Source organism: Sinohyriopsis cumingii, chromosome 3 (genome assembly GCF_028554795.1).
Source record: "Sinohyriopsis cumingii isolate HCF-2022 chromosome 3, ASM2855479v2, whole genome shotgun sequence".
NCBI lineage: Eukaryota > Metazoa > Mollusca > Bivalvia > Unionida > Unionidae > Sinohyriopsis > Sinohyriopsis cumingii.
Genome location: NC_142963.1, coordinates 127,775,625 through 127,791,789, shown reverse-complemented (window position 1 = coordinate 127,791,789; position 16,165 = coordinate 127,775,625). Strand labels below are relative to the sequence as shown.

General features: G+C 34.8%; 2 protein-coding genes across 3 annotated transcripts in view; one reads left to right on the top strand and one right to left on the bottom strand.

Annotated features, from left to right (window-relative positions):
• The window catches only part of LOC149803816 (histone acetyltransferase KAT8-like), a 39,115-nt gene extending 32,477 nt beyond the window's left edge, over positions 1-6,638 (bottom strand). The window contains exon 1 of the mRNA XM_089953628.1: positions 6,417-6,638. Within this exon, the coding sequence (XP_089809754.1) occupies positions 6,417-6,594 (178 nt within the window). The 5' untranslated portion in view covers positions 6,595-6,638. The remainder of the gene's footprint in view (positions 1-6,416) is intronic.
• Positions 6,639-8,867: 2,229 nt separating this feature from the next.
• LOC149803815 (dual adapter for phosphotyrosine and 3-phosphotyrosine and 3-phosphoinositide-like) overlaps positions 8,868-16,165 on the top strand; it is a 38,599-nt gene continuing 31,301 nt past the window's right edge. Inside the window, exons 1-2 of one of the 2 annotated variants that reach the window (XM_089953627.1) lie at positions 8,868-9,131; positions 13,384-13,513. In XM_089953627.1, the coding sequence (XP_089809753.1) occupies positions 13,509-13,513 (5 nt within the window). In that variant the 5' untranslated portion in view covers positions 8,868-9,131; positions 13,384-13,508. Of the gene's footprint in view, positions 9,132-13,119; positions 13,210-13,383; positions 13,514-16,165 lie in introns of both variants that reach the window. The other variant, XM_089953626.1, reaches the window with a different exon arrangement.

Below are 16,165 nucleotides of genomic sequence, written 5' to 3'. Positions count from 1 at the left end.
GACCCAGAGACCAAAACAGGTCCTTTTCTGCACCATACCCTGTGTTAACGTCATAACGCCTTGCATGGAATTATTGTTTTTTATGTAAAGTAAAAATCACCAAATCTTGTGTATCTGGCAGTATTTTAATTTTAGCATGCATTTTATAGTGAGTAATGGCACAAAGAAATATTTCAATTGCATTTTATCCTCTTATTCGGCCAAATATGCACTCCTATGTGTACATTTTTAGGAAGATCAAAGTTTTTACCATTTTCTATGATATTTTTGAAAATTGTAGCTGATGCAATTTGCATGAAATTGAGTTCTGAATAATATGGTCAGACAGGTAATCCAAACCGGAAGATGCATTGCCAGCATGATGGAAGTAGTACCAATACTTTGCGAGGATATTCTCATGGCTTGAAAATATGTTACACTGCAAATTTATATCAACTTTTTGACCAAAATCAGCACACCATAAGCCAAATTCATAACTTTTCAAACACTAGATACATACAGTGTGACCCCACTATAACATGGTAGCTGGGAGCCTTTGAACCCGACCATGTTATAGACCGAACCATGTTATAAGCAACCAGGTCAGTTAGCTGAAGAAAATGATGCATGCACCCAAACAAATTTTGCCGGGGGGGGGGGGGGGGGGGAGTGCGGGCGGTAAAATATGTGCTTCATTGGCACAGTTACAATCTGAAATCGATGCATATTAAATGTGAAATACACCTGTAGCGAAAACAGATAAGACATATATATTTATTTTACTTTATTTAGAGAACCACGGATTGGTACATATACGTGTATACTGTTTTTATATACATGTCTTATGAATAGAGTATCAACACCGTGTATTCATCCGCAAATCTCGTCGCATAGATTGAATCCACAAGTAATTCCATCGGAAAAATCCACACAAATTTAAAATATTCAATAATTTTGTCACAGGTCATATAGGTCTGAATTCAGTGGATAAAAATGGCACAATCACGTAACGAATGATGAAATGCATTTACTTTTCAGTACGTCCCAAGTCGATAACAGTTAGTTTGCGTTTTAAGCTGCCATTGGTAGCATTCGTAAGCACAAACTTTTTCCCTGCAAAAAGGAAACTTTCATGGCACAGGAAACATGTTCCACTCACATGGGAAAATGCAAAACTCCATCAGATTCTATTGCTTTTATTTAAGTTTGGTACTGACTTCCTTTGATGAAAAGTTCTTTGTTTTTATTGAAGATTTTAGTCGGCTTTCCTTGATGAATTATGCATGTGCTATTGAAGTCACCACTAAAGGCCAGATTTGGAGAAACAAACAAATGCCTGTTTCTTATTGTGGCGGCAACATCAAATAACTGTATTGCATTATTGAGACTGATTTGTTTCCATTTGCTGAGTATGTTTTCATAACAGTCGGTGCTTCAAAGGTAATGTTTTCTTTGAAATTTCAGCAAACTATTTTATCTGGGTACATTTTTAAAAAAGGAACTGGCCGTCATTTGGTCAATCATAGTTACAGTTCCTCCCTGCCTACTGAATAAACCAAGAAGATTTTATTTTTTTACATCTGTGGTTGCAGAGTGATGCTGCCTTCCACTCAATTTAACAAAGGGTCAACGGACGATAGAGACGCAGGTGTTCTGGTCTGATAACAAGGATTAGTACAGAACATGTGGGTATTCTGAAGGATGTAATTCTGAGTGGAAAGAAGAGGAATTTTACATATCATCTACACACAAATGTCAATGTAAATATGTCAATTACTAGCGGCCAAAAATCTAACGAAAGTTAGATTCCGAGATAATGCCTTGTCCGGTTGATCTCCGCTACCAGAAATGTCAACAACAAAAGAAAGCGGATATCTCACAACATATAGTACTCATACTCGATGTCAACATAAGCAGATCATGATATAACAATGCACTGTTAAGATGGCTTGTCAATATGGACAAAGAAATTGTTTATGTAACAATAGATAAATTTAAGTGCATTTTGTATCAGGTTTGCGACTTCCTTTCATGGGGCCTCTGAATTTCTCCACTCCAAACCAATGGTTGTACATACAAGCTTAAACAGCCAATAATGTCACCAATAATAAAAAATCGCCAATGTTATATTTTGCCACCAATTTGGAAAATACAATCACAGTTTACGACATTGGTGAAGCCCTACGCGATCCTAGAACAAACATTTTACACTATTTTTTGTACAGTGTGACCCCGCTATAACACGGTAGTTGGGAGCCATAAAACCCGACCATGTTATATGCCGAACCGCGTTATATACAACCAAGTCAGTTAGCTGAAGAAAATTTACCCCCCAAACACACAACAAAAAAATTGTGTGGGGGTGGGTGGGGTAATAAATGCAGACGGTAAAATATGTGCTTCGTCGGCACAGTTGCCATCTTAAATTGATGCATATTAAATGAGAAATACACCTGTAGTGAAAACAGAGAAGACATAATATAATAGTTTACTTTATTTAGAGAACCATGAATTGGTACATATACATAAATCCTGTTTTTATATAAATGTCTAATGTATAGCATGACTAGAGTATCAACACCGTGTACTCACCTGCGAACCTCATCATATACATTGAATCCACAATACAAGTGATTCCATATGCACACTCACAGCTTTAAAATATTCAGTAATTTTGTAGCAGGTCATATTGGTCTGAATTCAGTGGAAAAATGTAACACAATCAAGTAACGAATGACTTAACACATTTACTTTAAAGTACGTTCCAAGTCAGTAAAAGTTAGTTTGCGTTTTAAGCCACCATTGGTAGCGTTCGTAAACATAAACTTTTTCCCTACAAAAAAGGACACTTTCAAAGCACAGTTAACGTGTTCCAGTCACACTGGAAAATGCAAAAATCCATCAGATTCCATCACTTTTATTTAAGTTTGGTACTGACTTCCTTTGAAGAAAAGTTCTTTGCTGTTGTTGAAAGATTGTAGTCGGCTTTCTTTGATGTAGGGTGCATGATGCTATTGAAGTCACCACTAAAGGACAGCTTTGGAGAACCAAACGAATGCCCATTTCTTATTGTGGCCGCAACATCAAATAACTGTATTGCATAATTGAGACTGGTATTTTTTCCATTTGCTGAGTATGTTTTCATAACAGTTGGTGCTACAAAGGTAATCTGTTTCCTTTGAAATTTCAGCAAACTATTTGATCTGGGTACATTTTTAAACAGGAATTGGCCGTCGTTTAGACTATTCCAGTTACTGTCCCTTCATGCCTACTGAATAAACCAATAAGTAAAATGTATTTTTATTTTTTTATTTTTCACATTTGTGGTAGCAGCGTGATGCTTTCACGCATGCGTCTGAAAATTAACAAAGGGTCAATGGACGATAGAGACGCAGGTGTTCTGGTGACTGGGATTATTACAGAAAACGTGAGTTTTTTGAAGGATTTAATTCTGAGTGAAAAGAAGAGGAATTTTACTTACCATCCACATACAAATGTCAGTCTTTGTAAATATATTAATTACTAGCGAACGGCTGAAAATCTGATGAAAGATAGATTACTAGACAATGCCTCGTCCGGTTGATCTCTGTTACCAGAAATGTCAACAACAAAAAAGTGCACATTTCAGAACATACAGAACTCATGCTAGATGTCAAGATAAGCGGATTATGATATAACAATGCACTGTTTAGATGGTTTGTCAGTATGGACAAAGAATTTGTTTATGTAACAATAGATAAATTTCAGTGCATTTTATATCCAGTTTGTGGCTTCCTTTCATGGGGCCTCTGAATTTCTGCACTCCAAACCAATGGTTGTATAAAAAAAATTTAAACAGCCAACAATGTTGCCAATAAATAAAAAAGCCACATGGTATGTTTTGCAGCCAATAAGGAAAAACAATCCAAGTTTGCGACATTGGCGAAAACCTATGCGATCCCAGAATACATTTTTTATGCACTTTTTTCTTCTTCTTACTTTTAAAAAGAAAAAAATACTTTTCGTGCAGGACAAAAATGCATATAAAATTTCAGAAGCCAAGCCACGATCGTCTTGTATGATTCATATACGACCTCTTCCCCAAAATGATAAGCAACTTTTTAAGTTTTTTTAGTACTTTTTAAGATTTTTTTTTTGTGCACAAGAAAAATACATGTATATGAAATTTCAGGAGCCATGCCACGACCTCGTTATATTCGAATTCACGTTATAACAGAGCGCGCTATAGTGGGGTCACACTGTACTTTTAAGAAGAAAAAACTTTTTCGTGTACTAGAAAAATACATATAAAAATTCATGAGCCACTCCATGATCGTCTTGTATTATTCATACGTGATCTCTTCCCCAAAATCATAATAAACATTTTACATTTTTTTTAACGTACTTTTCAGAAAAATGCATGTACATAACATTTCGGGAGCCACACCGCAACCATGTTATATCCAAATTCGCATTATAACGGAGCATGCTATAGCAGGGTCACACTGTAATTTTAATATTACTGATCACCAGCTTGCGAGATAAAAATCAGAGCCATCCTACATTATTATAAATGCAACCTACCCTTCACCATCTTGACAAAGTGTTAAGTATATTCTAAATTTTTAATTTGCTACTCAGTTTTCAGGAACAAATATCAGTGAAATTGAAACAATGTATAATAAGATGCATTTCGTATTTTTGATTCACCCTGAATGTGCTTATATTTTGGTCTAATTCAAATTTATGTGAATCATAATGCACAATCAGATAAAATTTACTCCAAATTACCATGCAAGGAAAAAATCTGAATATGTTTTATATGTATTTTTTTATTACCTTGTACAAATTTGTTACAACTTTTTTATTTATTTTGTTGAAGCATTTAAAAAATGTTTCCATTTTTATATTTCCCCTTTGTAGAGAAAATTCTTGATCTCCAAAGGCTGGAAATGCTGACAACCGGTTATTTTTAGATTTTTATTTTTTGGACAGCTCCTGGCATAATAGTTTAGGGTTTACGGGGAAAAAAATTATAAATATGTAATAATGAAACCATGATAAATCCAATGAAGTTAATATCACACCTTCAAAATACCTTGTATATATAAGATGACAACATCAATATTTATCATGGAAAGGGGCGACATCTTACTGCCAGGACAATTGGTGCTGAGCATCATGTTGCTAAGTCAAATCAGGTCAAATACTACTGTACAGTTTCAAATGTGATTGCTTCCATGGGACTATACTTAACCGGTCATCTCTTTACCGGTGCAATCAAGTGGATGCATTTTCAAGATCGATTTTATGCTGGTTCAAATGCAATGGTCATTGTGAATGCTTAGGTCAGATGAAGTTTCTTTAATTAAACAAATTGGTCAAATCACTTAAGGTGCTACAGGTTTGACAGATTCCTGTCTTAAAAACAGAACTCCTACTTTAACTGATTTCAGCATTTCTTCATTTCATCCATCTAAAATGTATATCAATGGATCCTGAAAACATATCCACTTGATTGTGCCAGGATTTCATTTCATCAAGACAAGTTAAAGTATGGTCCAACCAAATCCATTTCAACTTGTTGGCGTTTTAAATCAAACGGGAGTTTCTTTTGTAACATGGTCACCATATTTGCATGGACAATCTTTTCAAGTAAAAGATGTGAAATAGTTCGCTGTTTTTGATAATCTCATAATTTCATACAGTTACATGTCCCTAAACACATAACTATCAGAGTTCCTCCTCTTTATTTTTCAATTTATTTTAGAAATAGTAAACTAGATATTGCAAGTATTGGTCATGCACGACACAGGTTCTACTAAAGCACTCTCCGTTACAGATCATTGCCGTCTCACCTCTGTCTGCGTGGGTTTGAGTCTTGGATTCAGCCAACGTTGGTATGTGAGAAAGCTTGCCAGTAGATTCTCATGGGTCGGTGGTTCTTTCCGGGGTTTTCCTGGGTTCTTCCTCCACCATTAATACTGGCCGCCATGTACTGCCTATCGTGTGCTGAAAAAGGGAGTTAAACCCCACGACAACAACATCAACTAAACTGGAATATTCTAGAAACCAGAAAAGGACAGCGAGCAGTACGTCTGCTTGTTTACATTGGGAGCTTCTGTTTGCTTTGAAATGCCAATAGTCAAGAGTGTTAGGGACCCGTGGCAACAGACAAGTTATAAATTATAAATCAATGAATGAAATGTCCACGTTCTGTGCATTCTTTTATATCACATAATTTTCGTTTTCAAAATCGATAGGGTGGGTGGGTAATAAACATGATGATTAGCGATACGATAATTGTTCAAACCAGCCTGTTAGATTTCAGCTTCACAAAAAAAATTTCCCTTAATGCTAAGTTATCCTGCTTTTCGCTACGGACTAAACAACAGAGAAACTGACGCACAACTGTTTCACATGAAAATATTTTTTAACGTGAATTCAAAATATCTTACGCCATGATTTATCTGCTCTTTGAACCATATAACGATCCCCAATATCGGGCATTTCGATTACTTCCTGTCCTTCTTTCTTCGTTGTTTCTCTCTGGCCAGTCGAACATCCTTTGGATAAAGAGTCCTGGCCATTTTCATAATACGAATTTACGTCTCCTTTCTTGTCTACCCCCGCCATTTTTCCATTCAATCTTCGACTGGTTGTCAGACATTTATTAAGTTAAAAACAATCGGAAAGACCTCGGGACTTTCTGCTAACGATCAAAAGTACATATGAAATACTACAGTAGCCGTCATTATTGATAAGTAACGTCATTTTCACGTCATATACCGTCATTTATGCAACTAGCCTGGTTCTCGGTTCCTATGTAGCTGACGCCCATGTAATAAACATTATATATAATTTTTAAAAAACTTCAAAACGTAATATGATTGGCTCAAATGTAAAATCATGAACGAGATGTATCCGTGCTATTAAGTATCACCCTTTCAACCGATCATATTTGGCCGTTAACGTGTGTGCCGCATAGTCGGGATATTTTGAAAATGAGTATAATGTGTATTCGATTTGTGTTGGCTAAAAATAAATCCTTCTATGGAACAAGATTCCTAAAGTTTAATCGAGATAATGGTAAGTAGAAACATAGTTTTACATCTACCGCTGTTCTCCGATTAATGAAGGAATGTAGCATTGAGTCTCAAGTACCGTATCTCTCAGTAAAAAAGAGCTCGTTGCACAGGAGCGTAACTTTGTCCCGTCAGACAAAATTTGCGCAATTCGTAAGTTTTGGAGACCGTAACTTCAGTTTGGTGCAGCTTAGAAAATCAATAATTGCTTGATTTTTAACGTAGTTTTAACAATTTTTCAGTCATATCGCTACGATGCCTGCATTGTGGCAGTTTATAGTGATGTCTAGCACTGTGGCACCATCCCATAAACATTTATCATGATGTCCCACCCAGTCACCAGGCCGACCAGTTCTAACACTATCCTCGTAATGCTAGCTGAGCGCCTAGCGACGCAGCTGTTAGTACCATTTTTATAAGTCTTTGGTACGACTCGACCGGGGTTCGAATCCACGACCTCCCGTATCCGAGGCAGACGATCTAAACACATGGCCAACGAATCAGATATTCAAGAGTGTTACGTGTTTTGGCTCTTACAAATAGTAACAAGAAAAAAGTGAAAACAACAAGCTTTGTAAAATTTAACAAATAATTTATTTCCCTAGAAAAAACAAGGTAAAAATGAGAAAAAGAACTTACGGTTTTTACGAATTAAATCCTAAATTTACCGAAGAATTAGAAAATAGAAGTCCTATTGTTAAAAAGTCCTAAATGAATCTGAGTTCGAGCCCCGATGAAATCCAAAACAGAAGGCAATGACGTCTGTTGCAACCTTCAGAGTGCTGTTGTGTCAACAGTTCCTTGTTGAATCACAGAAAAAATAATCCAGTTTTGAATTCCGAATAAATTTTCAATGCATGTATTTGTCCAAGAATTATGTATGAGAACTTATATATTTCCAGGGAAAAGAATCACTTGTATTCCATAAAATAAAATTTCAACTCAAACTGGTCACAACAAAACACCTTTAAGTGTCAATAGTTTAGAGCCCGAATGCACAAATTATATTTAAAAAACAGTTATACACTAATTTAAGGCGCAAAACAGATTCCTGTATGATGGTCACATGGTTACCCTTCCAGAACAAAACAGAAGCTTTTTTTACATGCCTAACATCACGTACTCCCAGTATGGCCTAAACTGAAATCAGTGTTCTTACTCTGGGAAAGAATAATAATTTTTATTTTAAAAAATGTTAACTAGAACTGCCACAGTTTCTAAATGAAGGGCAGGAACCAGGTTAGCATTATATACAATGTCTCTATTATTAGCTGTTTACGTCAATTTTGTTTAAAAATCGGTCAGATTTGAACTCTATTCTGGACAATATCAAACCCAGTAAATTAAGTTACATTCGATAGCATGTAATGGAAATAAAAAATTAAAAAACAAACAATTAATTAAATTTCATATACATAACAAGAGCTTTACATAGCACAAAACTGCGCACATCCGAAATAGTGCTCCAATAGCATCAGCAATTTTACGCTTTGCAAAAACACATACTAACCGAATTTTATTTGAAAGAAATTGTGCTTAGTTTAAAATTACTTCCAAGAGATGTTTTAGACTGAATTCATTAAGTCTTAAAAATTAAGATTATAATGGCCACGTATTTGAAGCTAATTAGTTGCTCTTGATATACAGACGTGACCTCAGAGCTGATCGGCATAGGGACAATATCCAAAATTGGATAGTACATCGCCAGATAGCAGAGTCCATTATTTAGCGACTATGACGCAATGTGACGATCATATATGGGCTTTGTATTGTTTCTTAGTCCTAGCAGAGATGGTCCGAATGGCTTCCTTAGGATAGTACAAGTCTAATATTAAACAATTAGCTCGAATCACTAGGTATATTTCGGCTGTAATCCCTATAATACATATTATGCACTTAGATTTTCACATAAATATGTAAATATTCACATAGAAAAATCAGGAAGTTGTTCATTCACTATCTGTTGAGACGATGCGTACAACGATATCGATGTACTGATTTCCTCTTTTAAGTAGAGAGTAGCGGTGTACTTATTCTGCTAATTAAGTGACGATCAATAATAACCTATTTCCGACTATCTTTATTTCGGTAAGTTCACTATGGCAGATCAAAGAGAGGAAAGTTGGAATTGTTTTTTTTCTTTTTTTTTTCCCTGGGTCAAAACTTTTCTTGCCGCCCTTAATATATATATATATATATATATATATATATATATATATATATATATATATATATATATATACACACACACATATTGTATAATTGTATTCTTACGAAAATGTTTGTGCCTGAAGCTATAATTGGTCCTTCCAGAAGGCTTGAAGGAGGTGCCCTCAGAGACAGCCTCATCTTCAGCTTGTACAGTGCTCTGTTTTCTTCTCAGTTTAGCAAACTATTTACTGCATGTTAATTGTTGTAGATTTTTATGGCATACCAGCACTGTATGGCTATATAGCGCCTATTTACTGCATGTAATAATAATAACAAAAAAATGTAATAATAGTTGTTATTTTACATGGCTTTTTTAATTTCAGCAAGTAACATTTGCTGTATCAGCTATTTTTACCACAAACAACAAGTTCCATTGAGTTGTACTGAGGTAGGAAACCTTGCTCAATGGTAATCAAAACAATCCACTGATATTGGCATTCAGACTAGTCCTACAACATAAGTCAACCCTGTTATTTATGTTGTTTTGGTTGACCCAGTTATACATAAATATATGGGTAGATGTCTGGACATGGGTTCAAACTTGCTGTCCACAGGCTACCAGTAAGATAGTCCTACATGTAAAACCTTGACGTTGATATTTGTGTTTTGGGCATCAGGGTCTTACTGCCTAACTAACAGCTCTTTGACTGTGTAGTGTGTTTTGATGTCGACTAACATCGTAACGAAAGTCAAATTTTCAGGAATATCTCACACAACTGGCAACTAAAATAATGGCGCTTTTCTTCAAAGTAAAGTCATAATGTTTTAGTCAGACTTTACTTACTATGTCTTTTCTCTAATAAATTCAAATTCTCACAAAAGAAATGGACCTGTTTTCAAGTTTCATTGGCCTACATTTCAGTTGACTGGAAAGCGATGAAAGCTGGGAATGCCAAAATCAGGTTAAATTAAAATATTATTCTTTAACGAAATGAATAAAAATATATTATGCCTATTGGAACTCTAAAATAACGTTTCATTTCATTCAAGAAACATATCTGCCACATGAACCTACTTAAACATACTTCGGCATACCTCAACTACCGTCGCATTGCAACAAATTCAAATGTATGTCAACGAAACATGAAAATGCATCCATTTGCTAGTGTCATATTTTCATTCCGCCAGGATAAAGACAGCACAGTAAGTATATTAATTACACATAAATTAGTGGAAGAGTGTCGATATATGCTGCCAAATGTGTGAGATATTCCTGAAACTTTGACTATTCGTTCCGATGTCAATGACATCGGAACACGCTATACAAGGCCATTGTTTGGATAGTAAGACATAGCACTAAAACAAAACCAACATGTGCTATGTCTTACATTGTGGGACTACCAGTAAGATACTATCAGCTGAGCTTTACCATTCCTCGGCATGTAATTTTACAGATATTGGATTCTTTGAGTTTTATACTTTTTCAGTATTAAAATTAGGAAAGTGAGCAGGTCACAGCAAAGATACCACAACCCAACACAAGTTGGCCCAGGTTTAAATCAACATGGATCCAACCAAATTTCAGCTCTGCTCCATGCACATTGATAAAGGACAACTTGAACCAAATATTATTTACAAGATAAACTAATTGATTATGAGCACCAAGCAAGGCAGCTGCTAATACCATTTTTGTAAGTTTTGAAATGACTCTGTTTGGGTTTGAACCTGCAACCAACCACATCTGAGATGGATGCTCTAACCACTTAGGCCACTGAAGAAGTCCCAAATTGATTTTAAAAAACAATTGGTTCTGCATGCCTTCAACAATTGATCCATTTTGTTCTTTATCAAAGAGCACTGAGTCAAGTTGAACCTTATTTCTTAAAATCATGCCATTTTTGCAATGTTATTTCTTAATGTTTTACCATTTTTGCATTGTTAAACTTTTAGGAACGTTTTAAATACTTAAATATTTTCTTTGGTACTATTCAAGGCAGTGAGTACCAGCACATGAGCAGCTTTTATGACTAGCAAATGTTGCTGCCAAGACTAGATACATAAAATTGTAAAAGGAATTGTTGCCATTGTCTTGAGACCACCTAAAGTGACTACCATTCATGATTTTTTGTATGGCATAGTCTTGCATGTGTCAAGGTGCTTTTTAAAACAACATTACTTTAATCAAGCTACATTGAAACCCCTCTAAACTGAAAATCCTTTGGACCAGATTTAATTTTGAATTTTTTGTTTACCAAGTGTATCACAGACTTGAAAACATATGTCTCTTGGAATACAAGTAGATGTACAAGCATATTATCGTCTATATCAGCCTTACCTTTAAGACCAAAAAACACATACATTTTGAAAATTAAAAATCAGATGTACTTTTTTGCAATTTTTCTTTGAAAATCAAATGAGAGATGCTGTTTTGTAAACTTTCAGCATCAAATTATCAAATATTTGGCTGGTTGCTATTTAAGCCAATTATTTCAAGTATAAATGAGTCATATTGATCAATTACACAAATGAATAGTTTTAATTACAATTAGATAATAAGTAGATAATCTTTCTTAATTTAATTGCCTACAGATGTTCAGTTATGAAAAATTTACTTGAAAAGCTTTCCTTTTTTAAAGTTCAGAGACTCTGAATTAGCTTATTATTAGCCTATTTCTGTGTTGATATAAATGAGATATTTCCACATTACTGACTCACCAGTTAGAGAACTACAGTATATGCTAACTGTAAGTAATCTTTTGTCATATGCATTTTTCTTAACACATGACCACAGACTATTTGTGGCCCGTAAATATAAGCTTTTCATGCAATTTAGCACCTACAGTGCATTTCTAAGTTGATGTGAGTTTTGGTTTTATTGGTGAGGGGTGTAAAATTGAAATTGTGTTCTCACAATTGTTTCCTTCAGTTTACAGAGTAGAGGGGTATCAGTTTTACTGGAAATGAAATGATATTAAAAAAGTATAACTTCATCCCCCTCCCCCAATACTTCAACCTTGGAGGGATTTCACTAACTGCAGGTTTGGATTTGGTGGGTTTCTTTCTAAAGTTGAAATAGGCTTTGAATTTTTATCACCACTGTATAATAATAAATTACTACTTGGCACCAAGATTTTAATGATTAACTCAAAATCTAGATGATAAAATTAACCAAAATGCTATTAAGGTTGCAATGAAGTACTGTGATGCCTAATGAATGCTGCTGCTGCTGTCTTTTTAATAGTTCGTTATAATAAGATCTTTTTTCTAAAGACGTGTTGTTTCTGTGCATGTATATTTTCATATATTTTAATGTTGTTTCAGGGAATTTGTAACTTTGAGGTTTGAATGCATATTCAATGAGGCATGCCTTAGCATAACAACCCCATACAAAACAGATATTGAAAATTCCATTAACTGGTAACATTGGACATGCTAAAATTAAAACTGTGCAACTAAAGACTCAAATTGGAAGCGGGGGGTGGGGGTGGCAACCAGCTTTTGATGGCAATGATTTCTAATAAGTATGTTTGCCCTGATGCAAAATCATGTGAAATGGCACATGAAAAATATATTTTGACACTGATTGACAAATAATTTGAACTCCAATGAATTAGAATTCCTCTTAATGATTTAATCAAACAACCAGGTGTTTTTGAAGTACAGCCATATTTTTTTAGAAAAAAGGTTATCTGACAAGCACGCATTCTTTTTGAGACTTTGGTACCACAGTAAAGGACACCTGGCCAGAAAGAACAATATTCAAGGTCTCTGAAAGTTTACATATTTAATCTTGATCACAAGGATTCCCACCTCAAAGAACAAAAAAATGCATGGACTTATGTTTGCCATGTTTTGCTCAGTAAAGCTTTTGCTTCAGTAAATAATTGTTCCCATAATTTTAACCTGCATCAACTATTATTTTCAGTGAAGATCAGAAACGTAAGGAAGACAGGTTTTAAGGACTTGACAGCATGACATCCAGGAATATTGTACCAAATAAAATAGAGGATCTCAGGTATTTTTAATTGTCATATGTACTCACTTGTAAGTTGGGTTCCACTACAAACTGCATAGACCCAGATCTGCAATCAGATTATGCACTGGCAGATCAGGGCCTGTGTTGTTTGCAGTTGAACCTGATTTATAAGCATGTATATATAGTAAATTCTGTTGTATCACTGATTTTCAGATTACCAATTTTCATGGATTTCACGTGTTGTCCTGAACCATGGATCTATAGACCCAATGAAAAATCAGCCACACTGATGAGGTTTTAAGGTCCAGTAATACAGTACACTGATCTTCTTTTCACACATGAGGCAAGATTAAGCAAAGGGGTGATATCATTGGTTTTTCTTTTTAGTTAAAACTTCCAACTTTCATGGGCACAGAATACATCAAATGTTGATGCTGCTGCTAATAGCACTGAGCAAGGGACAGCTGGTTGATAGTGGGAATGATGAATTATCTAAACTGATGAGGATCTAAGTTGAATTCTACTACCCTTCTGCTACTGTGTTAATGTCATGATCATTAAAAGTACTAATGGTACAACTATTGGAAAGTGTTTTAAGGAAGGGATCATATAACACATGTGCTGTGATTGCTGGCCTATAAATCAAAGCGAAGTACAAGTCAGCTTCTCACATTTTGTACATTTTCTACCCTTCATCCGTATAGAAGTCAATACTGAGTTTAACGCAGGGCCAGATGAATAACTCAGCTTCGTCTGTTATTTGTTCCACACATCGCTAGTTTTATCTTATCAGTAACTCTGTAAATTTTCAAGTGAGCATTGTTAAATGTAGCTAAAAGTACCTAATGTGTTTCACACAAAGAATTTTAAACAAATTATGTACTTTTAGTTGCATTTAATGATGCTGACCTAAAAATTTACTGAGTTACAGGTTGGATAAAATTTGCCATGTTGTGCAGAATGAAACTATGGTAACTTCAGTTTCCTGAATGTTAATAGTATCACTCTATTTCAGATTTCTGGCATTAGGGAAATTGCATCATTGATACTAAAATATTTTTTTCCAGTTTTGTTTTGAAAAGAGAGAAGGGGGGACATGTATTCCACTGCATTTTTCGCTGTCCACCTCATGATCAAATAAAATATGCTTTGATATAAGAGTAAGAGAGAGAATTCAGCACTTCATGCTATTTGTCAAAGAGAGAAAACAGTAATAAATTAAATATAAATAATAAATGGAAACTATTAAAATACATACCATACTCCTTCAGTATCAAAGTTTAAAGACTCACAATATTTAAATCCATATAGACTCCATTTAGGTTAAATCTCTAAAATTCCATTTAGCATGCTGTGAATTTTCCTTGCATGTACAAAGACCTCCTCATTCTCATTCCTCATACTCCTTCAGTATCAAAGTTTAAATACTCACAATATTTAAATCCATATAGACTCATTTAGGTTAAATCTCTAGAATTCCATTTAGCATGCTGTGAATTTTCCTTGCATGTACAAAGACCTCCTCATTCTCATTCCTCATAATCCTTCAGTATCAAAGTTTAAAGACTCACAATATTTAAATCCATATAGACTCCATTTAGGTTAAATCTCTAGAATTCCATTTAGCATGCTATGAATTTTCCTTGCATGTACAAGGACCTCCTCATTCCTTTTTTTTTTTTTTTGGAGGGTTCTCTCTCCTTTTGATCTTCACAGACCATTTAGGGAGGCCCTCCTGCCCTACATGTTATGATTGGTATTCTGTATGTTTGGCTATCGTGTTATTGCTTTTTGAAGTGTAATTATTTTTATTAAATATTTTTATTTTTTTATTTTTTTTTTATTTTTTTATTTATTTTTTGTGTTAAATATTATATTCCATATTTCCTTTCAATGTATTCATCGTAGCTGAACATAGGTTTTTCATCTGTCCTTTTTTCCTCTTGTTCTCTTTTCCTCCTTTCTTGTCTTTTCGCTTTTGTCTTTTCTCTAAGATTTTCTTGTAGTGGTGGCTGTATTGGTGTCACTTCTTTTTCTTGTAGACTTCGTTTTGTTGGTTTTTGATGTAGTTTGCTTTCTAATTGTTGCCCAGGTTCAATATCTTGTTGGATTTGCTTGTTATTTTCTTGTTGACTTTCTTGTATTTGCATTTGTATTTGATGTTGTTGTTGTTTACATCCCTGTAATTCGTTTTCTGGAGGCTGATCTCGAGTCTGTTGGTGTAGTTGTTGTTGTTGTTGACTTTTATTCTGTTCTGGTTGCTGTTGTGGTTTTATTTTCTTTTGATGTTCTTCTTGTCTATTTTCCTGTTGTTGCTGCCCTGTTGGTATCTTTGTTTGTTGTTGTTGTTGTTGCCCTTGTTGTTCATTTTCTCATGTCTGTTTGGGTTGCTGCAGTTGAACTTTTTGCCCTTGTTTTTTGTTTTCAATTTCTTTCTGTAGTGTAGTTTCTCTCTCTTGTTGTTGTTGTTGTATTTGTTCTATCCTTTGTTTTTTTCCTTGTTTCAGTATTCCCTGTTCTTGTATTTGTTTTGGTTGTCCCTGTTCTTGTGACTGCTTTTGTTGTTGTTGTTGCTGCTTCTCATCTCTTTGTTGTTGTATTTGTTCCACCTTTGTTGCTGCTTTTTTCGGTATTTTCTGTTCTTGTATTTGTTGTCCCTGTTCTTGTAACTGCTGCTGTTGTTGTTGCTGTTGCTCATCTTGTGTTCTTTGTTGTTGTTGTTGTTGTGGCTGCATATTTCCTAATTGTCTGCTGCTTGTTTTTGTAGATTTTATTGTTGGTCCTATATTTTCCGAGTTCTGGGGACATTTGAACGGTGTGTGACCTGTATTCCCACATCTATTACATGTCCTGTCAAAGATGCATCCTTTGTACCACATCTTTGCTAAGAATCCGAATATGTAAAAGGCTCTCTTTACTTTCTTCATGTTACTGCTTTCTATTTCTAAAATCCGTGTTCCATCTAAAATTGATGTTGTTTCTATCGTTCTATTCC